The sequence below is a fragment of the Sturnus vulgaris genome, chromosome 28, assembly GCF_052056855.1.
Source record: "Sturnus vulgaris isolate bStuVul1 chromosome 28, bStuVul1.hap1, whole genome shotgun sequence".
Lineage (NCBI taxonomy): Eukaryota > Metazoa > Chordata > Aves > Passeriformes > Sturnidae > Sturnus > Sturnus vulgaris.
The window spans coordinates 1,355,719-1,376,993 of NC_142270.1; the positions used below are offsets into that span (position 1 = coordinate 1,355,719).

General features: G+C 54.0%; 3 protein-coding genes across 5 annotated transcripts in view; 2 read left to right on the forward strand and 1 right to left on the reverse strand.

Moving 5' to 3' along the window:
- Window positions 1-6,239, forward strand: part of SLC4A5 (solute carrier family 4 member 5) — a 39,597-nt gene extending 33,358 nt beyond the window's left edge. Inside the window, exons 23-25 of the mRNA XM_088180146.1 lie at window positions 240-401; window positions 1,853-1,920; window positions 3,164-6,239. Coding sequence (XP_088036272.1) covers window positions 240-401; window positions 1,853-1,920; window positions 3,164-3,329 — 396 coding nt within the window. The 3' untranslated portion in view covers window positions 3,330-6,239. The remainder of the gene's footprint in view (window positions 1-239; window positions 402-1,852; window positions 1,921-3,163) is intronic.
- Window positions 6,240-6,727: 488 nt separating this feature from the next.
- On the reverse strand, window positions 6,728-15,923 carry MTHFD2 (methylenetetrahydrofolate dehydrogenase (NADP+ dependent) 2, methenyltetrahydrofolate cyclohydrolase). The gene is made up of 8 exons (XM_088180145.1): window positions 15,791-15,923; window positions 14,592-14,776; window positions 13,761-13,883; window positions 12,482-12,634; window positions 11,784-11,891; window positions 10,496-10,588; window positions 8,651-8,776; window positions 6,728-7,896 (listed from the first exon to the last, which is right to left on the reverse strand). Exons 1-8 carry the CDS (start codon window positions 15,874-15,876, stop codon window positions 7,757-7,759), a joined length of 1,014 nt encoding a protein of 337 aa, XP_088036271.1. The 5' UTR covers window positions 15,877-15,923; the 3' UTR covers window positions 6,728-7,756.
- Window positions 15,924-16,529: 606 nt separating this feature from the next.
- LOC148220972 (uncharacterized) lies at window positions 16,530-21,075 on the forward strand. 3 transcript variants are annotated; one of them, XR_015808640.1, is made up of 6 exons: window positions 16,530-16,921; window positions 17,004-17,208; window positions 17,303-17,413; window positions 17,497-18,179; window positions 18,261-18,415; window positions 19,208-21,075. XR_015808640.1 is itself a non-coding variant. In XM_088179918.1 (4 exons), the coding sequence occupies exons 1-4, from the start codon at window positions 16,629-16,631 to the stop codon at window positions 17,632-17,634; spliced, it is 747 nt and encodes a 248-aa protein (XP_088036044.1). In that variant the 5' UTR covers window positions 16,530-16,628; the 3' UTR covers window positions 17,635-18,447. The 3 variants fall into 3 exon arrangements, 1 of the variants encoding a protein (XP_088036044.1); XR_015808639.1 differs by lacking the exon at window positions 19,208-21,075 and having other exon boundaries at window positions 18,261-18,447; XM_088179918.1 differs by lacking the exon at window positions 19,208-21,075 and having other exon boundaries at window positions 17,497-18,447.
- Window positions 21,076-21,275: the final 200 nt, after the last annotated feature.

Here is a 21,275-nt window from a genome sequence, read left to right on the forward strand (position 1 = left end):
TTGGCATGATCGTACCATGGCTGCCATCATCCTCCTCATCATAGTGATCCCATCCTTGATCCAAAGTGTTTTTTAGGATTTAATGAAGTTTTTGCTGTGGTCCCACCATGGCTGCCATCATCTTCCCCATCATGGTAATCCCATTCTTGATCCAAAGGGTTTTTTGTGATTCAGGGGATTTTTGGCTTGGTGGTCGCCAGATCTTGGGTTGAGATGCTCTTGGACCTCTCCCCTGCCAGATCTTGGCCCTGATCCTGGTGAGGCGGCTCCTGGATTTCGTCTTCTCCCAACACGACCTGGCCTGGATCGACAACATCATCCCTGAGAAGGAGAAGAAGAAGGAGGACGACAAGAAGAAAAAGAAAAAAGGCAACAAAGGCGACAGCAGCAGCGATGAGGAGGTGGGCACAGGGTCCCTGGGGGGCTCCCAAGGACACTGGGGACATCCCAGAGCTGGGGAGGGAAAATTCCCATTGAAACCTCCAGGTTTGGGATGAAGGTCTTGGATTCCTGGAGCTGTTCCACTGCACGGACAGAACCATGAGGGGCTCAGGGGCTGGCAGGAGACTCCAGGGTATGTCCCAGAAGCTGGAAAATCACAGCAAAAACAAGGAAATCCTCAGGGAGAAGAGCCGAAATCCCCTGGTTTAGGGCACAGCACCCATCACTCAGAACCGCTGTGCAACTTCAGCCCTGGGATTTGCGAAGAGGAAGGCAAAGCCTCCTCCTCCACCTCCTCCTCCTCCTCCTCCTCCTCCTCCTCCTCCTCCTCCTCCTCCTCCTCCTCCTCCTCCTCCTCCTCCTCCGGTTTTGGGTCCCTTTGGGAGCTCCAGGCAGTTTCAGAGCCTCCCCAGGCGCTGCCTTCACCAGGAATTTCCCCGTTTCTTCCCCAGTTCCCACCTCCCTCAGTCATTAAGATCCCCATGGAGCCCCTGCCCGCGCAGCCCCGAAATGGGGGCCCCCATTGCCTCAGCCGTAAGTACCGAGCCCAGGAGCCTCTTCCTAACCCCTCCCATGGGCTCCACTCGGCACTAACCCTGCTGGACATGCACCCGAATCCCTCCGGGGTCACCGGGATGGGGGCAAATCCAGGAGACAGCACCGCTCATCCCAGGGCCTGGGGATTGCCAAGATTTCCTCAAATCTCAAAAAAAAAAAAAAAAAAAAACCAAAAAACCAAAAAAAGTCCGGGAATCTCCTGGATTTCGCCGTCCCCGAGCTTGTGCTGATGGAGGGTTTGTGAAAAATATCTGTGTTCGGGATGGTTTGGAACCCCCAAAAGCCTCGTGGGAAAGAGCAGATTTGGCTCCACCTTCACCAGAAATCCTGGGAGTGAATTTGGAGGGGGCTCATTCCAGGCTGCACCAGGAGCCCAGGGAGTTTTAGCTCAGTTTAACTCCTCAGCTGTGGCTGGCATGGCTGGCAGGGCCTTTCCTGTCACTGATCGCCCCCAAAATCAGCGATTCCCAGGAGTTTTCTGCCAGAAAGGTGGAATTGGTGATTTTGGCCCCCAAAAGGCGAGATTGGTGATTTTGGCCCCCAAAAGGTGAAATAGGTGATTTTGGGCCCCTAAAAAGTAAAATTGGTGATCTTGGCCCCAAAAAGGCAGGATTGGTGATTTTGGCTCAGGAAAGGTGGGACTGATGATTTCGGGCCCCAAAAACTTGAAATTGGTAATTTTGGCCCCAGAAAGGTGAAATTGATGATTTTGGGCCCCAAAAATTTGAAATTGGTGATTTTGGCCCCAGAAAGGTGGGATTGGTGATTTTGGCCCCAGGATGCAGCAGGGAGGGGGGGGCAAGGGGGATTTTTGGGGTCACCTGGGGAGGGTTTCAGCTCCATGTCCCCCCAGGAAAGAGGGCCTCCACCTGGAGCTTTGCGTTCTGACACGTCCCCGAACGGTTCGGACATGGATCGCAGGTAACCGGGATCCCCCTCCCCCTCCCTGGGGGGAAATTTGGGATCCTTCCGGCTCCGCCATCCCTGAGCAATTCCCAAATATCCAGGTGGATTTTCACAGCATCTCTCTGGATTTGGGGTGGTTTTCTCATCCCACTTTACGGGGTTGGAGCTACAAAAATTCTGCTCAGTGACAGCCATGGGGATTTTTTAGGCTCTGAATCCTGAAATTTTGGGAATATCCTCCGCAAATTCTGCGGATTGATGGGAAAATATCAGATTTTCATTCACTTCTCAGAGGTAGCCTGGAATAAAGCACAAAACTTTTCCAAACAGTGTTAAAATTATGCTACAAAATGAAGTTTTTAAAGGAAAGTTTTCAGGAGGACAGAATTTCTGGAGATTTTATCAGGCTGGAACATTGGAGTTGTTCCAATGGGGCTTCTTTGCCTTTGGAGTTCTGGTGGAAAACAAAACATCTGTGTCAGGCTTCTTCTACTTAAGACTAAACAGAATTCCAACAGGAATTTAAAGGGTTAATTTATTATTCTAAAAGCTAAGTGAAAGGGTAGGAAAAATGCCAAAAATCTAACTATGTGTGAACAGCCTACCAAATATATGAATATGTGAAAAATATACATGAGAAATAGCTGAAATATATATGAAAAATATGCAGGAATAATATGTGAATATATGAAAAATGTATATGAAAAAATATAAACAATATATGAAAAACATATAAAAATAGATATAAAATATATGGAAATTTTATGAAAATATATAGGAATAATATATGAAGATATGAAAAAATATATTAAAATATGGAAAATACGTGAGAATAATATATGAATATATAAATATATATATATAAAATCTATTTTTAAATATATATGAAAAAAATATTTTAAAATATATGAAATATATATTAAAATAGATATTAAAAATATATGAAACATATATGGAAAAAAAATTAAAAATATGTAAAAATACAGAAAATATATGGAGAACATATGACAATATATGGAAAAATTTAAAAAAACATGTAAAAATATAGAAAATATATGGAGACTATATTAAAAATATATGAAAAAATGAAATAGATATGAAAAATAGATATGAAAAATAAATTTTAAATGCATGGAAAATATACGAAAAATTATCTAGAAAGCTCCAAATCTTCAACCCCCAGCCTCCCCCGGGGTGGGTTTGGGGTGGGGGCAGCCCCCCCTGGCTGCTGATCCCCCTCTCCCCTCCTGCCCCCCAGCATCACCCTGCACCTGAAGATCTCGTGCCCGTCGTCTCCCGCCTTTAACTACTCCCGAAACCCCATCTGTGCCGTGCCCCAGGTGAAGATCGAGATGGAGTCGGACTACGAGGACAGCGACACGGAAAAGGCTCCGCGGGACGTGGGCAGCGAGACCACGCTATAGCCCCGGGCTACAAACGAGCGCCTCCTTCATATATATATATATATGTATATATATCTATATCTGTATCTTGATAGCGCCTCATTCATATATATATATATATCTATATCTTGAGAGCACCTCGTTCATATATATATATCTATATCTCGATAGCGCCGTGTTCATATAGATATATATATCTCGATAGCACTGTGTTCATATATATATATATCGATAGTGCTGTGTTCATATAGATATATCAATAGTGCAGTGTAAATATAGAGAGAGATATATATATCTTGATAGGACCTTGTTCATATATATATATATATCTCGATAGCACCTCGTTCACATAGATACATATATATCAATAGCGCTGTGTTCATATAGATATATATCTCTCGATAGTGCCATGTTCTCATATATATATATATATATATCTCCACAGTGCTGTGTTCATATATATATATATATATTGATAGCGCCTCATTCACATATATATATATATATCTCAATAGCGCCGTGCTCATATAGATATAGATATATATATTGATAGCACCATGTTCATATAGATATACATATATATATATATTGATAGGGCCTCGTTCATATATATATATAAAGGAAATTGGGTTCATTTCTCTCTGCTGGGCGCACGAGGCCCCGGCGGTCCCGGCGCTCCGGTAGATTTTAGGGTCGCGCGCTCCGGAATTCCCTCTCCTCCCGCTGGGAGAAGGCATCGCCGCGGGCGGCGGAATGGGGCCAGAAAGGTGGGATCGGTGATTTTAGATCAGGAAAGGTGGAACCAGTGATTTTAGTGCCAGAAAGGTGGGATTGGTGATTTTGGCTCTAGAAAGATGACATTGGTGATTTTGGCCAGAAAGGTGGGATTGGTGAGTTTGGCCCCGCTCTGGCTGGAGGAGCTGCAGGTGCTTGGGGCTGTGGGAGCAGCCAGGATGTGCTGATGGAAAAGGGGGATGATCTGATGGGTGCTCTTGGGGTGGGAGGAGGTTTGTGGGGCTGAGAGGGATGGGGAGAGCACATCCCTGCTCCCAGATCCCTGGAATCCCTTGGAGAGCCCCGTCTTGGGGAGGGAATGGGGTGACTGGGGGGGTGTGGCCCAAAAGGGGCTGCTCCAAACCCTGCTGGGCATCCCGGGAGCGGCAGTGGGGCTGGAGGAACCCGGCCCTGCTGGGATGGGGAGGAGGAGGAGGAAGCACCTGGGGTGGGGAGGAGGAGGCAGATGGGATGGGGAGGAGGAGGAAGAGGTGGAGGAAGCACAGCAGGATGGGGATGAAGAGGAGGAAGCATCTGGGATGAGGATGAATAAGAGGAGGCTCCTGGGATGGGGATGAAGAGGAGACAGGGCAGGATGGGGATGAAGAAGAGGAAGCTCCTGGGATGAGGGGGAGGAGGCAGGGCAGGATGGGAATGAAGAGGAAGCTCCTGGGATGAGGAGGTGCAGCAGGATGGAGAGGAGCCAGTGCCTAGGGAGGGAAGGGAAGGAGGAGCAGCAGCTCAGGGTGAAGGGTTTTACCACCTGAGGGCAACAATGAGGAACAACCGGGCAGGGAACGGAGCCTTGGCTCCTCCAGGGAGTCAGGAATGGTTTGTGCAGGGAGTTGGGAATGGTTCCTGAGAGAGACAGGAACGGTTCCTGAGGGAGAGAGAATGGGTTTCTGACAGAATTTAAGGTGGTTTCCACAGGGAATCAGGAATGGTTCCTGAGGGAGTCAAGGAAGTGTTTCTGATGGAATCCAGGCTGGTTTCTGCAGGGAAATGGGAACAGTGGCTGCAGTGAAGTTGTTTGGTCGCCCACCCCACATCCTCACCCCTGACCTCTCCCAGCCCCAGCCCTTCTCTCCCTTGGCTGAGGGAACCCAAGGATTGTCCTGGAGGAATCCCCTGACTGGGGAAATCCCAGGATTCTCCCTTTGGACGAATTCCCTGGCTTGGGGAGTCCCAGGATTCTCCTTTTGGAGGAATTCTCTGGCTGGGGGAATCCCAGGATTCTCCTGGAGGAATTCCCTGGCTGGAGGAATCCAGGGATTCCCTCGGGGTCTGCTGCCCAGGGGCTCCACTCCCACCCCAGCCCCTGCCTCCCAGTGCTCCCAGTTCCCCCCAGCAGCATTTCGGGGTCCCCAGGAGCAGGTTGGGATCCAGGCAGGCTCTGCCATTTTTCCAGCAGTGCCGAGGCTTTAAAGGAATTTTTTCCACCCACGGCCCAGGCCCAGCCGTGGTTTAGGAACACTGCTCCCTCAAATCAAGGTTCTCATTTGTCCTGGATAAACCCCCCAGTTCTGCTCCCCCCAGAGTCCCCAGGCCCTTCCCGTGAGCAGAACCGACCTGACACTCACACCAGCAGCACTGGGACACCAGTTCAGCACTGCAACTGGGACCAGTCAGTTCAAACTGGTCTGAACTGGGCGCAGGACAATCTCTGTAAATACTCAAACTCCACAAAGACTTCTTGGCCGTTTCCCACTCCAGCAGTTTTTGGTTCTGGCAGGTCCTGGGCACGCCTGGCACTGCCCTGGCCTGGCCCTGGCACCCAGAACTCGAGGGGTTCCCTCGTAGCTCTGTCCCCACCCTGTGCTCGCTGCAGCGTGCTCCAGCTGGGCTCTGACGTTTTCCTCCAGCAGGTTTGATTCGCTTTTCTCTGCTTGCCAGGCTTGTGGGCTCTGGAAGCTGTGCCTTAGGGCAGAGCTGAAGCCACTGCAGGCTGCTTTGGGCTCAGTTTGTTCCTTTTTGGCAAAGCTCAAACCCCTGCAGGCTGCTTTGGGCTCGGTTTGTTCCTTTTTTGGTAAAGCTCCCCCTGAGGGTTTTGGGTTTTTTTTGTACAAAGCGCAGCAGCCTCAGCTCGGCCGCCTCCAGCACGGCACCACTTGAACCATTTTGTATTTCTCGGTGATAAAACCTAATAAAAACCTTGTTTCCACGAGTCTCAGCTCTCTGTGTGTTTCTGGGGCACGGCCAGGAATCCCAAATTTCCCTCCCCACGGGGTTTTGTCAGGAGGGGCTCAGCGCTGGGGCCTTTTGGAACCCTAAAAATCAGAATAAAACCTCCAAGATCATCCAGTCTGGCATCACAATCAACCTTTCCTGCCCTGAGAAAGGTGGGATCAGCTCCTCTGTGAAGAGGAGAGCCCAAGATCCACCTGGACAATCCTCAGAGCCTGCAAACAAATTCTTTCATCTCCTGCTGTGGATTTAGCCAGAAAACACTCAGGAAGCTGGGCAGGATTTGTCCAGGCAGGAAAGGATGAGATTTTCCCACTTTTCAGCCCAGGTGGAACAATTTTGCCTGTCTGGGTGAGAGCCCTGCTGAGAGGCAGCTCACAAAGGCTTTAAAACAACCCCTGCTCCTTTCCCGAAGTGAAATAATTGGTCAGTAATTATTAACAATCAAGGCACAAAGAGGATTTCTTTTTTGTCTTCTCACACTTTATTTAGCCAGCCTGCACTACTCACTGAGCACTCACACTTTACAACACAGTGCAGGAAACCTCCACCCCACCCTCGCCCCACCACGTGTTCTTTGGTTAGGAAAAAAAAAAAAAAAAAGGCTTTTAAAAAATTCACCATCCAAAGAGCAAAAAAGGTCAGCCTAGCTGCACTCCAGAACATGTTACACCAGCCCAAGGCCTGCACAGGCCCAGGACACAAATATGGCTTTCATTGGAATTATTTTTTTTTCAAGTAATTCATCTACAGAAGAGCTTAAACTAAACTTCCAGCGCTGAGGAAGAAATTGGGAATGCCAGGATTTGGAGAACAGAAACACTGAGGTGAACATCCCATGGGATTGCTGGGATTGCCAGGATCCCCAGCAGCTCCTGCAGGAGCTGGGCTGGCTCAGGAGGGTGGATAATCCCAGCTCAAACACAAACAGGAGTGTGGATAATCCCAGCTCAAACACTGAACAGGAGTGTGGAAATCCCAGTTTGAACAGAAAGCAGGAGGAGTTTGAATAATCCCAGCTCAAACACAAAGCAGGAGAAGTTTGGATATTCCCATCCCTAACAGAAAGCACAAGGAGTGAGGATAATCCCAGTTTGAACAGAAAGCAGGAGTGTGGATAATCTCAGTCCAAAGAGAAAGCAGGAGGAGTTTGAATAATCCCAGATCAGCCAAGCTTCCAATAAATACCTGTGACCTGCAAGTGGGGAAAAGCCCCACGTGCGAGACAATAAATAAAAAATATTGCATTTTCTATCGGCCTGTTTGGGAGTCAGTCTGGAATGTCGTGGGCTGGAGAGGCCCTGGCTAGGCCTGGCTCTGAGAGGCACTTCGCTAGGCCTGGCTCAAGGGCCCCTTTTGTTAGGCCCTGCTCTGTGGGGCCCTGTTAGGCCTAGCTCAAGGGCCCCTGGCCAGCCCTACCTTCTGAGGGGCCCCTGGCTAGGCACGGCTCTAGGGGCCCCCTGGCTAGGCCCGGCTCCGGGGCCCCCCGCCTAGGCCGGCAGAGCCTCGAGCTGTTTGGGTTTCAGCAGCTGCTTGGCAGCGATGATGGTGTTCTTCATCAGCATGGCCACCGTCATGGGCCCCACGCCGCCCGGCACCGGCGTGATGTAACTCGCCTTCTTCCTCACCCCTGAGGGGAAAAGCTCGGCTTAAGGGCCAGACCAGGCCTCCTAGCCTAAAGCCACGCAGGTTGTGTCAGGATTAACGCTTTAAGAACAGGGCCCAGGTGGGTTTTTGTTGGCCAGGGGGGCACGGCCCAGTGAGTCCAGCCTGGGTGTGAAAGGAGCTTAACTGAAAGGCCAAGGTGGGGAAAGGCACCAAGCCAGGCCTGGAAGCACGAGGGTCCAAAACACCAAAAAGCCAGGCCTAAAAGCACAAGGGTCCAAAACAGAAAAAAGGTCTAAAAGTGTCAAAAAGCAAGGCCTAAAAGTGCCCCAGAAAGCTGGGCCTAGAAGCACCAAAAAGCCAGGCCTGGAAGCAAGAGGGTCCAAACAGCAAAAAGCCGGGTCTAAAAGCACCAAAAAGCTGGGCTCAAAAGCACTACACTCTGAAAACACCAAAAGTCAGGCCATAAGGTACCAAAAAAGCTGGGCCTAAAAGCACAAGTAGGGAGGCCCAAAAGCACACAAAGCCAGACCTGGGAGCCCCAAAAGCACCAAAAAGCTGGGCCAGGAAGCACTAAAAAGCCAGGCCTAAAAGCCGATTTCTAGCACAGAAATGTCAAATCCAAGAGCAGGGCTGGAGCAGAGGTCAGGACTCAAACACTGAGGCTCAGAAGGCTCCTCTGGAGTGTCCCCATGGGATATCCCTGAGCTCAGTGACATGATCCAGGCTTTGTCCCTCCTCCCCAGAGCCCAAAAAAAGGATCCAGAGCTTTTCCTCACCTTCAAAATCCACGTCCCCCACCAGGCGGGGCTTGGCCGTGACAGGATCCTGCACCCTGGTGATACCCACGTCGATCACAGCCGCCCCCTCCTTGATCATGTCGGCCGTGATCAGGTTGGGGATGCCTGGAAAACACGGCCACGGCTCAGAGAGGCTCGGCCTCCACATGGAAAACACGGCCACGGCTCAGGGAGGCTCGTCCTCCACCTGATCCCAATGTTCCCAGGATGTTCCAACCCACCCGAGCTTTCCAAAGAATGGGATTCAGGAGTTTAAAGGCTTTTTTTCCAACCTAAACCATCCTAAGAAATGCAGATTTACCCCTGATCCCAATGTTCTCAGGTTTTTCCAACCCACCTGGGCTTTCCTCTTTCCCAAAAAAATGGGATTCAGGTGTCTCAAGGGTTTTTTTCCTACCTAAACCATCCTAAGAAATGCAAATCTACCCTGATCCCAATGCTCCCAGGATGTTCCAACCTACCCAGGCCTTCCTGCTTCCCAAAATAATTTGGATTCTAGAATCTCAAGGGTATTTTCCAACCTAAACCATCCTAAGAAATACAAATCTGCCCCTTTGATCCCTCTCATCCCAATGTTTCAAGGATGTTCCAACCCACCTCCACCTTGCTGCTTCCCAAAATAACCTGGATTCAAGAATCTTAAGGGGTTTCTTCTAACCTAAACCATCCTAAGAAACACAAATCTCCCCTCGATGGCACAACCAGCCGCTGGTGTTCAGCCCAGATGTTCCAGCTGCAAGAGGGGAAGTCTCAGTTGGATTTCTGGAAAAAATCTCTCCCTGGGAGAGGAGCAGTAGCTGCCCCATCCCTGGAAGTGTCCAAGGCCAGGCTGGCCAGGGCTGATCTGGTGGGAAGCATGCAGGGGGTTGGAACAAGATGACCTTTAAGGTCCTTGCAGCCCAAATTCCATGATTTTGTGTTCCCTGATAATCTCTGAGCACAGAACAGGAATCCTGCTCAGGGAGTTCTGGCAGAGCAGCCAGGACCTGACACCCTCTGCAAGGGAAAACCTTCCAGTGTTTCACCTCTGTGGCTCTTTGTTGCATTTTCCACCCATACTGAGGCAGGAGGAGCTGGGGCAGTGCCCAAATCCACCCCAGCCCAGCTGAGCTCAGCTTTAGTTGGGCCAGGAAGGGAGGAAGGGAGGGCTGGGAGAAACTTCCTGGGGCTAAGCCAGCGTTTCAGGGTGGGATGAGGGTCTGGTTCTGCCAGATATGGGGGGGATCCACTTCCAGCCTGGCTTTATCTCTGTCCCTGGAGCCTCCCCCTGCGCTGCTCACACCCCACCCCTGCCCAGAGCCTCCCCCAGCACTCTCCATCCATACTCCATATTTCCAGCCCACATTTCCAGCTGGCCCAGGGGGGTTTGGGGTGGGTTCTGGGAAAGGTTCTGCCCCCAGAGGGTGCTGGGCACTTTCCAGGGAATGGACACAGCCCCAAGGCTGCCAGAGCTCCAGGAATGTTTGGATTTTGGGGTGTCTGTGCAGGGCTCCAGGGTGGGAATTTGGGGTGTTTGTGCAGGGCTGGACAGGGTGGGAATTTGGGGTGTCTGTGCAGGGCCAGGGCTGGATCCACGATCCTGATGGGTTCCCTCCCACCCCAGCCCATTCCACGACTCCCCCTGGCTGTTCAGGGTGGGATCAGCTGCTCCCTGCCAGCTGCTGTTTCAAAGGCAGAACCCCAAACTGGGGACACCAAAACCTTTTCTGCTCCACCACAGGAGATCCCAAAGAGCCCTGAGAGCCCCTCAGAGAGCCCCCAGGACATTTCATAGCCAGCATTCCCAGCAAAAACCTCGCCCCCAGCCCTGCTGAGCCCCCCGACCTGCAGCTGCCACCACGATATCAGCACGGATCGTGTGCTGCTTCAGCTGCTCCTTGGGCGTGTAGCGGTGCGAGATCGTCACCGTGGCGTCGCCTGCGGGGACAAGGGACAGCAACTCACACACAGCTCCCACACCCAGACACTGCTCTGCATCTTTGAATCGTGACTTTAGAGTTAAGATTGCAGCTGAAGGTTAGAAGCCATCCCTATCGGTAAGTTAGATAAACAAATGATAGGTTAATAATTATTAAGGCTTGAGATAAGGGAGGTATTGTTTCCCATTATGAGCTTGTTTCAGTTTTGTTTATAGAAAAGAATTATAAGGACAAATTGAAACCAGTAGAACAATGGCCAGCACCTGGACTTATAACAATCCATAAGCAGGGGACCTTGGATTGTGCCAGAGGGTCACAGAAACCTGATGACTTCCCTTACTTCATCTTTCAAGACCACTGACCCAATTCAAGAGAACTGTGCACATGTGAAGGACTATTGGCTTCATTTTAACATAGAGCAGGGATGGGAGTTGCTGGGACTATGCAAATGTGTGGAATGTAAGACTTTGGGAAATAAACAGAGGGCAAGGAACCCTGTAGGGGCTGCCGTATTTCTAAGAGATTACCCCCTAGAGTGTCTTAATAAACATACCACTTTCTAACTTTGATTAGTTTGAGAGTCTTTGTCCATGAACATATCTGTTTTAATGACTCATCTTCACCTTCAAGGCCACCCCTGTGCTCCTCAGGAACATCAGGGGCTGCTGGTGAACCCCATGGTCAGCCTTTGGAGGGAGAGGCAGGGATTTGGGGTGGGACAGGACAAGGAGTTGCTGGAGGAGGCTCGGGGGGCCCTTCTGGCTCTCCACAACTCCACAATGACAGGAGAGGACAGCCAGGACAGGGTCAGGCTCTCAGGGAACAGAGACAGCCTCCAGCTGTGCCAGGAGAGGTTTAGATTGGATATCAGGAAAAAAAATCCATCATGGAAAGGTTGTAAAATATTGGAAGAGGCCACCCAGGGGAAGGGAGGAGGCACCAGGCCTGGAAGGGTTCACACCACGTGTGGATGTGGCATATGAAGGCGTGGGCTGGTGGTGCCCGTGGCTGAGTGACAGCTGGATTTCACGACCTTGGAGACCTTTTCCAACCTGAACAACCCTGTGATTCTAAGATCATGTCCAGGATTATTTCACCCTGGGCCAGATCCCTGAACCAGGGAACTGCTGAGAGTGCTTCAGGAGGCTGAAGAGAGTGGGGAGGGTCCCTGCCCGAGTCCAGCCCGCTCCTACCTCCGGGGCGCTCGTGGTTGCCGTCGGTGTGGAGCAGCATCGCGATCGGCATCCCCACGTTCTTGGACCTGCCCGCCACCACCACGTTCCTGCCCAGCGTGGGGATCCCTGCAGGGGACAAATCACACGGTCACAGCCTGTCCTGAGCTGGGAGGGACTTGGAACGATTGCTGATCCAGCCCCTGGCCCTGCAAACACCCCAAATTCCCACCCTGTGAGCCCTGCAGAGACACCCCAAATTCCCACCCTGTCCCCGCCTACACAGACACCTCAAAATCCAAATGTTCCTGGAGCTCTGGCAGCCTCGGGCCGTGCCCATTCCCTGGGCAGTGCCCAGCACCCTCTGGGGGCAGAACCTTTCCCAAAACCCACCCCAAACCCCCCTGGCTCAGCTCCAGCTGTTCCCTGGGTGCTGTCCCTGTCACACAGAGCTCAGGTGTCACCCCTGTCACCAATCACGCCCGACCTTTGAACTCTCCAGCTAGGAATCATTCAACTCAAGCAGGAAGTCCCAGGAACCAGCCAAACTCTGCAGCATTTGCTCTCAACCTAAGCTGGAACGCCCAGGAACCAGCCAAACTCTGCAAGATTTCCTTTCACCCAAGCAGCAGTTCCCAGGAATCAAACTCTGCAGCATGTGCTCTCACCCAAGCAAGAATTACCAGGAACCAGCCAAACTGTGCAGGATTTGCTCTCACCTGTCCTCTGGATGATCTCCCAGACACCCCAGGGCGTGGCTGGCAGCATGGAGTCCTGGTCCAGGCACATGCGGCCCACGTTGAGCACGTGGAACCCGTCCACGTCCTTGTGGGGGCTCACGGCGTTGCACACCCGGCGCTCGTCGATGTGATCTGCAGAGGGCAGGGAGCTCTCAGGGACCAGCTGTGCTCCAACTGTGCCCTGCAGCTCTGAGCCTCAGTTGCAACAGGGACCCTGAGCCCTGGGATGGAGCTCTGACCCTGAGCCTTGAGCTGGAATTGTGAACCCAAACTGGAGCTCAGACCCTGAGCCCAGGCTGTGAGTTCAAACTGGAATTGCGACCTCAAACTGGAGCTCTAACCCAGACCCTTGAGCTAGAATTGTGACCTCAAACGGTAATTGTGACCCCAAATTAGAGCTCTGATCCCCAGCCCTGAGCTGGCATTTTGATGCTGAGCGCAAGCTGTGACCTTAAACTGCAACACTGACCCTCAGCACTGAGCTGAAATTATGACCTCAAACAGGAATTGTGACCTCAGCCATGAACTGAAATTATGACATCAAACTAGAACTGTGACCTCAAACTGGAGCTCTGATCCTCAGCCTTGAGCTGGAATTGTGACTCCGAATGGGAGCTCTGACCTCAAGCAAGAACTGTTATCCCAAACTGGAATTGTGACCCCAGTCTGGAGCACTGACCCTGACTCTTAAATTGGAATTTTGTCCCTGAGCCCAAGTTGTGAATCTGACTCCTGAGCTAGAACTGTGACCTCAAACTGGAATTGTGATTCCAAACTAGAATTGGGACCTGAAACTGAAGCTCTGACCCCCAGCCTTGTGCTGCAATTGTGACCCCAAACTGGAGATCTGACTCCAGCTCCTGAGCTGAAAATGCAACCCTGAGCTGGAATTATGATCCCGAGCCCTGAGCTGCACTTGTGACCCTGAGCCAGAGCTCTGACCCTGGAGCCCCTTCAGAGCTCGGGGCCTGAAGCTCCCCAGCACTCCCAGTTGCAGGCTGCCAGCTCCCAGTGCAGGGCACTGCAAACACTCTGCAATCCCAGCCCTGCCCACAGCCAAAGGATTTCCAGACAGCCCCAAGGCCTCCCCCAGCTCCAACTCCCAGCCAGGAATCGATTCCATGGCCCGCAGAGACGGAACCCTGCAGGCAGCTGGTGCTGAGGGGGACGATCAGGGCAGGATCCCCCTCCGTGCTCCCCATCCTGCAAGCCTTGGCAGCGTTCTGGGAATGCAGCAGGGGGCAACTGAGCTGCTCACCAGGCAGGGGAAGCTGCACCAGCAGCCCGTCCACGGCTGCATCGCTGTTGAGTTTGCCGATGAGCTCCAGCAGCTCCTCCTCGCTGATGGAGGCCGGCCTGAGGATGGTCTCGCTGCTGATCCCTGCAACCGCCACAGCCACGGCGTCAGGCAGCCACAAAAGGCCGATCCTGCCACGGTTTGTGCATTTCAACCGCCCCGGTTCGCTGCCTGCCTGAACGGGGGAGGAGCACGCCGAGCATGGAAGGCTTTGTGCAGCTCGCAGGCTGGAAACACCTTCACAAGTCTGGGGATTTGTTGTGGAGGATGATTACGAGGGGCTGCAGCAAGGGGTGTTTGGGACCCTCCCAGAGTAAGGAGAAGCCCAAGCAAAGGCTGCTCCCAAAACAATAAAACCACAGGGCCTGAGAGGCCTCTGGACACGGTAAAAAAGGGATGTTTGCCTAAAAATGGCAGCTCCAAAAGCAGCTCCAGCTATTCAGGACCCGGGTTAAATGACACCATTGACTGCCCCTGACCCGGGCCTTGGATTGCAGGATGGGAAGGAGTCAGAGTGCAGAGAGGGAAAAGATGGGAAAAGGAGGCCAAAAATCCCCTCCTGTACTTTTTATGGCTCTGGGAGAGCTGAAAAACCCCAGTCACAGAGCTGGAGTTGCCCCGAAGGATCCAACTGATCACATTTAAAAACACCCCAGTACAAGTGGGCAGCCACAAGAACCCAAATTCTGGGTGAAGCTGAAAAGCCAACATGTGGGTACATCCCAAAAAGCTTCCAGCATCGAGGATTCCCAACCACACCACGCGTTTTTGGGCAGGAAAGCTCTCACTCACCCACATCAGCCGCTGCTTTGGTTTTGTTGAGGACGTAGGAGTGGCTGGCAGGGTTCTCCCCCACCAGCACCACGCTCAGGTGGGGCCTCCTGTTGCCCGCAGCCACCCACTGCTCCACCTCGTGCCGCGCTTCCTGCCGGATCTGCCGGGCCAGCTTCCTCCCCGAGATCACCACGGCATCCCCTCTGCAGCAGCACAGCGTCACCACAGCCCCGGGGCCACCAGCTGCCAGCCCCGGGCACCATGGAGCAGCAAAACCAGTGGGGAGAGGCTCCAGCCCTCCTGCTTCGGCAGGGCCTTTGGCAGCAGCACCTTTGAGGCTCGGTTCCAGCATCAAAGCCGGGACCAAAGGAGGCAGAATCACAAGAGCCCCAGCTGGAAGGGACCCACCACGATCACTGATCCAAATCCTGCCACTACACTTCAAAATCCCGCCCTGTGCATCCCTGGGAGGGTTGTCCAAACATTCCCTGAGCTCTGGCAACCTCAGAGCTGTGCTCATTCCCTGGGGACAGCTCCAAAACTCACCGGGATCTTCCCCAAGAAATGAGACCGGGCTGGCCTGGGCTCCTAGGGAGAGGGAGAAGCACCAGAGGTTCTCAGGGGCAAAGAGTGAGCTCAGAACACGGCTTGGAGCAGGGTGGGATGCTTGGGGGTCTCTGTCGCTGTCACACCCGGGAATGCTCGGGGGGGGGGGTCTCTGTCCTTTTCATTCTGGGGGATCATCGGAAGTGTCTCCATCCGCCTGTCCCGGGGCAGTCCTGCTGTGGGCCGGTCTTTGTCCCTCTCACCCCAGAGCCGGAGGAGCCCCTTATTCTGGGGGATGATCGGGGGTCTCTGTCCTTCTCACCCCGGTGATGATGGGGGCTGTTTCCATCTATCTCACGCCAGGGCAGCCCCGCTGTGGGGCCGCTCCCACTCCCTCCCCACCCGTTCCACCAGCAACCCCACACACCCACGCAAGGCGGCCGCGGGATTTCATCAGCCTGCAGCGCCCGGCGCGGCCGCTGGAGGCCCGCCCGCTCAGCCCCGAACCGCAGGGGCCAATGGGGCCGCGACCCCGGCCCGGGGGGCGCCCGAACCGGGCTGGGCCTGCCCCTGCACAGCCCTCAGCTAGCGAGCGGCCGGAGCGGGCCGGCCGCTGCTCCCACCTGCCCCCCAGCCATCCCCGCACCCCCCCCCGCTGTCCCGGGCCGTACCGGGCGGCGCTGAGCTGCAGGCGGCGGGCGCGGGGCTCCAGTGCGGCGCGGCTGAGAGCGCGGAGGGGCCGCAACGCCGAGGCCATGACAAAGCTGCCCCTCAGCAGCGACACAAACAGCGCTGAGGGCAGCACCGCCGCCGCCGCCGCCCTTTATAGAGCGCGGGAAGCCCCGCCCCTCGCCCAAATCAACCAATGGGGCTCAGCCCCAAAAATGATTGATTCGCACTTGCACCTGAATCCAAGCCCGGCTGCGGAAGAGCCGCTGGGGCTGAGCTGAAATCCGCAACTCTCACCTGGGAGCCACCGCGGAAGCTCCAAACGGCACGAAAAATAACAGAAACACCGCGAGGTTGTTTATTCGCTATGATTGCTGTCACCTCCGCAGCTCCCACTACGGGCACGGCGTGGGTGGATGAGAGGCTGGACATGACCCCAGAGGTGTCTTGGGCTGACCCCCAGCCTGAGCAGCAGCTCCGGGGGGATTCTGCCCCTGGGCCCCGCTCAACTGAGACCGCACCCAGAGGATGTGGAGCTGCTGGGGCCACTCCGGAGCCGGGCTGGGAGAGCTGGGAATGTTCACCGGGGGAAGGGAAGCATCCAGGGAGAGCTCCGAGCCCCTTGCAGGGCCTGAAGAGGCCCCAGGAGAGCTGGGGAGGGACTGGGAGCGCCCGGAGCTGCTCCCAAAATGGCGGCGTGACCCCGGCCCCTCCCCCACCCCGCCCTCACACCTGCCGCCCACACCCCAGCCCCGAGCCACGCCCCTTTTGGAGCCCTCCTCCCGACCAATCAGATCGCTCTCTCACCGCCTGGCCACGCCTCCTCTCTATGTCCTCACAATGTGGAACGCTGTTTGCTCCGCCCACAACCTTGGTTCTCGATTCCCATTGGCTGTCGCCAAGGAGGGTGGGGCTTGTTCTGGGTATATAAAGAGGCCCCGTGGGCCCCTTTGGCTCAGTTCGGGATCGGGAACAGCGGCAGGAGGAGGAGACCCCGGCGAGGGGCCCCGAGGAGCGCACCGGGAGGACACCCGCGGAGCGGGCGGAGATCGGCATCATCTACTGGGCAACGATGGGCACGGAGACCCCACCGATGGCTCCGCTCCACGGAGACCACCCCACCCATCACCAAGGTGAGCACAGACACCACCCGGCCCCGCCCAGCAATGGGACGGGCGCAGTGATGTCCTGATCTCTCTTCCCATCTGCACGCAGGATGAGGATGGACACGACGGAGACACCCTGGTACTCCCCTTGGATTGAGGAGGGCGGACAGCGGGGCGCGCATCCGCCTGGGGGCCACGATGACGGAGGCCGGACACGGCCCGGGGCGTCCCCCGCGTGGACTACGGATGACGGACACGGACAGAGCTTCCCCCCGGGGCGAGGACGACGGAGACACCGCCCCCAGAACCCCCCGGTACTCTCCCGGAACGAGGAGGCGCCCTGGCCTGCCAAATCTGAGGTGGACGGGGACCACCCGGGTCACCCCCTGACCTCTCATCCCCACACAGGACCAGGATGGAGACGATCCCGCCCCCATAGCGGAGGAGCGGCAACGACGGACGCGGGGACCCCACCAGAGACTGCTCCGCTCCACGGAGACCACCCCAGCCATCACCCAGGTGAGAACAGAGACCACCCGGCCCCTCCCGGTAATAGGAAGGGCGCGGTGATGTCCTGACCGCCCCCTCCCATCCCCACACAGGATGAGGATGGACACGACGGAGACACCCCGGGCCGTGGCGCTCCCCTCGGGACAAGGAGGGCGGACACCAGGGCGAGGACGACGGACAACGACGGAGAGGCCGCGCCCCCGGTTCCCCCCGGTTCTTCCCCTGGGTAAGGCGGACGGACACCGGCCGGAGCATCCGCCCTGGACAACGATGGCGGACGCCGACACAGCATCCCCCCGAGGAGAGGAGCGTGGACACTGGCGGGGCGGCCTGACACCGGGGCGAGGATCCTCCCGAGGGTGGCGACGACGACACCGACAGAGCTTCCCCTCGAGGGGGACGACACCGGAGACACCGGAGTGAGGAGGACGGACGCCGACGGAGCATCCCTCTGGGGTCGCGGACGACAGACACCCCTGGAGCATCCCCCGCGTGGACTACGGATGGCGGACACGGACAGAGCTTCCCCCCGGGGCGAGGACGACGGAGACACCGCCCCCAGACCCCACGGAGCTTGCCCGGAACGAGGCGGCGCCCCGGCCTGCCAAAGCTGAGGTGGACGGGGGCCACCCGGGTCACCCCCTGACCTCTCATCCCCACACAGGGCCAGGATGGAGACGATCCCGCCCCCATAGCGGAGGAGCGGCAACGACGGGCGCGGAGACCCCACCAGAGACTGCTCCGCTCCACGGAGACCACCCCAGCCATCACCCAGGTGAGCACAGACACCACCCGGCCCCTCCCCGCAATGGCAAGGGGGTGGACATGGCCTCACCCCCCTCCCATCCCCACGCAGGATGGGCATGGACACGACGGACACACCCCGCTCCTGCCAAGGGCTGAGGACGGCGGGCACCCCCAGAGCATCCCCAGGGCCAGGACGGCGGAGACACCGCCCCCAGCGCCCCCCGGGGCTCCCCCACAATGAGCAGGTGCCCCGGCCTGCCAAAGGTAAGGACAAAATAAAATGGGCAACAATCACATCCAGTGCTGTGCCTGATCTTTGCTTTCCCAACGACTCCCTCGCCACCCAAACCAACCACAAAGCCCCCGCCTGCCCCCTGGCACAGGAGGATGGAGACCCCCGGCCCTCGGCCGGCCGGGAAGCACGGATGGCCCGGCCTTGTGTCCATCCTCCTCCTCCTCCCTGGGCACTCCTGGGGCTCTTCAGTCCTCTCCTGGCAGGCAATGAGCGGGGCTGGGGGGGTCTGTGGCTGTGTCATGCCTGGGGATGCTCGGGACGCTCACCCCGAGGGAGAGGGACAGAGACCCCCTGGCCCTACAAGCACTTCACAGGCCCAGAGGGATGGAGACCCCTGGAGCATCCCTGTGGCCATGGCCCACATAAAACTGGCACCAGTCAAGCTGGAAGCTGGAATTATGATCCCAAGGCCTGAGTTCTGACCATTGAGCTGAAATTGTGACCCCAAATGGGAGCTGTAACCCCGAACTGCAGCTCTGACCCAGAAACTTAAATTGGAATTTTGTCCCTGAGCCCTGAGTTGTGACCCTGAGTCCAGAGATGAAAATCTGACCCCAAATTGGAATTGCGATTCCAAACTGGAATTGTGACCCCTGACTGGAATTGTGACCTCAGACAGGGATTGTGAACTCATGCCCTGAATTGCAATTGTGATTCCTAACTACAATTGTGATTGCAAATTGGAATTGTGACCTCAGACTACAATTAAGACCTCACACCTTTAACGACAGTTTAATTTCAACCTGGAATTGTGTCCTCAGACTGGAATTGTGACCTCAAAACTGGGAATGCAGTTGTGATTCAAAACTGGAATTGTGAACTCAGACTGGAATTATGATGCCAAGCCTTGAACGGGATTTGTGATTCCCAAGTGGAATTGTGACCTCGGACTGGAATTGTGACCTCAAATCTTGAACTGCAATTTTGATTCCGATCAGCCTTTGTGATTCCAAACTGGAATCTGACCTCAGACTTGAATTGTGTCCTCACGCCTTGAACGGCATTTGTGATTTGAAACTGGAATTGTGACCTCAAGCCTTTAATGACAGTTTAGATTCCAAACTGGAATTGTGAATTTGGACTGGAATTGTGATATCTGTCCTTGAATGGCACTTATAAGTCCAAACAGAATTTGTGATCTCGGACTGGAATTGTGTCTTTGCCTTTAACGGCAGTTATTATTCCAAACTGGAATTGTGACCACAGAGTGGAATTCTGAGCTCAAGCCTTGAGCTAAAATTGTGATTCTGAACTACAATTTGAATAGAAAGTGGAATTATGACCTCCTATTGGAATTGTGACCTCAGATTGCAATTGTGACCTCAAGCCTTGAACGGGAGTTGTGATTCCAAACTGGAACTGTGACCTCGAACTGGAATTGTGACCTAAAGCCTAGAACGGCAGATAATATTCCAAACTGGAATTGTGACCTCAGAGTAGAATTCTGAGCTCAAGCCTTAAACTGTAGTTGTGATTCCAAACTGGAATTGAGACCTCAGGCTGGAACTGTGGCCTCGGGCCTTGAACTGCGGATGTGATTCCAAACTGGATTTTTGACCTCAGACTGGAATTGTGGTTTAGGGCCTTGAACTGCAGCTGTGATTCCAAACTGGAATTGTGATTTCAAACTGGAATTGTGACCTTGGTTTGGAATTGTGACCTCGAGCCTTGACCTGCAATTGTGATTCCAAACTGTAATTGTGACCTCCACTGCAATTATGACCTAAAGCCTTGAAGGACGTTTGTGATTCCAAAGTGGAATTGTGACATCGGACTGGAATTGTGACTTGAAGCCTTGACCGGGAGATGTGATTCCAAACTGGAATTGTGATTCCTAACTGGAATTGTGACCTCAAGCCTTGAACTGCAATTGTGATTCCTAACTGGAATTGTAAGCTCAAGCCTCCAACTGCAATTGTGATTCCTAACTGGAATAGTGACCTCAAGCCTTGAACTGCAATTGTGATTCCTAACTGGAATTGTGACCTCAAGCCTTGAACTGCAATTGTGATTCCAAACTGGCATTGTGAGCTCAGACTGCAATTGTGAGCTCAAGCCTCGAACTGCAATTGTGATTCCTAACTGGAATTGTGAGCTCAAGCCTCGAACTGCAATTGTGATTCCTAACTGGAATTGTGATTCCAAACTGCAATTGTGACCTCAAGCCTTGAACTGCAATTGTGATTCCAAACTGGCATTGTGAGCTCAGACTGCAATTGTGAGCTCAAGCCTCGAACTGCAATTGTGATTCCTAACTGGAATTGTGAGCTCAAGCCTCGAACTGCAATTGTGATTCCTAACTGGAATTGTGATTCCAAACTGCAATTGTGACCTCAAGCCTTGAACTGTGTGTTGGTTTGAAAGTAAAACCAGTGCGAGACTCCAAGTCAGTAATACAATTTAATAGGAGAAAAGAGAAAAAAAAATAAAATAAATGCAATAATATAAAAGAAACAACCACCAACACAGTCAGCAATACAACCTGACACCCTGTCAGTCAGGGTGTTGGTAGCAGTCCGTATAAATGGTGGCTGCAGTCCTCCTGGATGACAGATGTGGTTCTGTTGAAGCAGTGCTCCTGTAGAAGGTGCAGTTTTCCTCCGAAGATCCAGCAATGATGTGGAAAAAGGTCCGACTTTCCTCTGGGATCCAGTAGAAAGGTCTGCCCTCGGGTCCCAAACCCCAGTTTTTTATCTAGGTAGGAAAGGCTTGGCTCCTGCCCCTGGTTGGGGCATCTCCCAATGGGGTGATGTAATCTTATCAGTCACACAATAGGACTTAATGGCCCATTAACAGAATATATCTTCTGGAGGAAGGATGGGTTGTGAA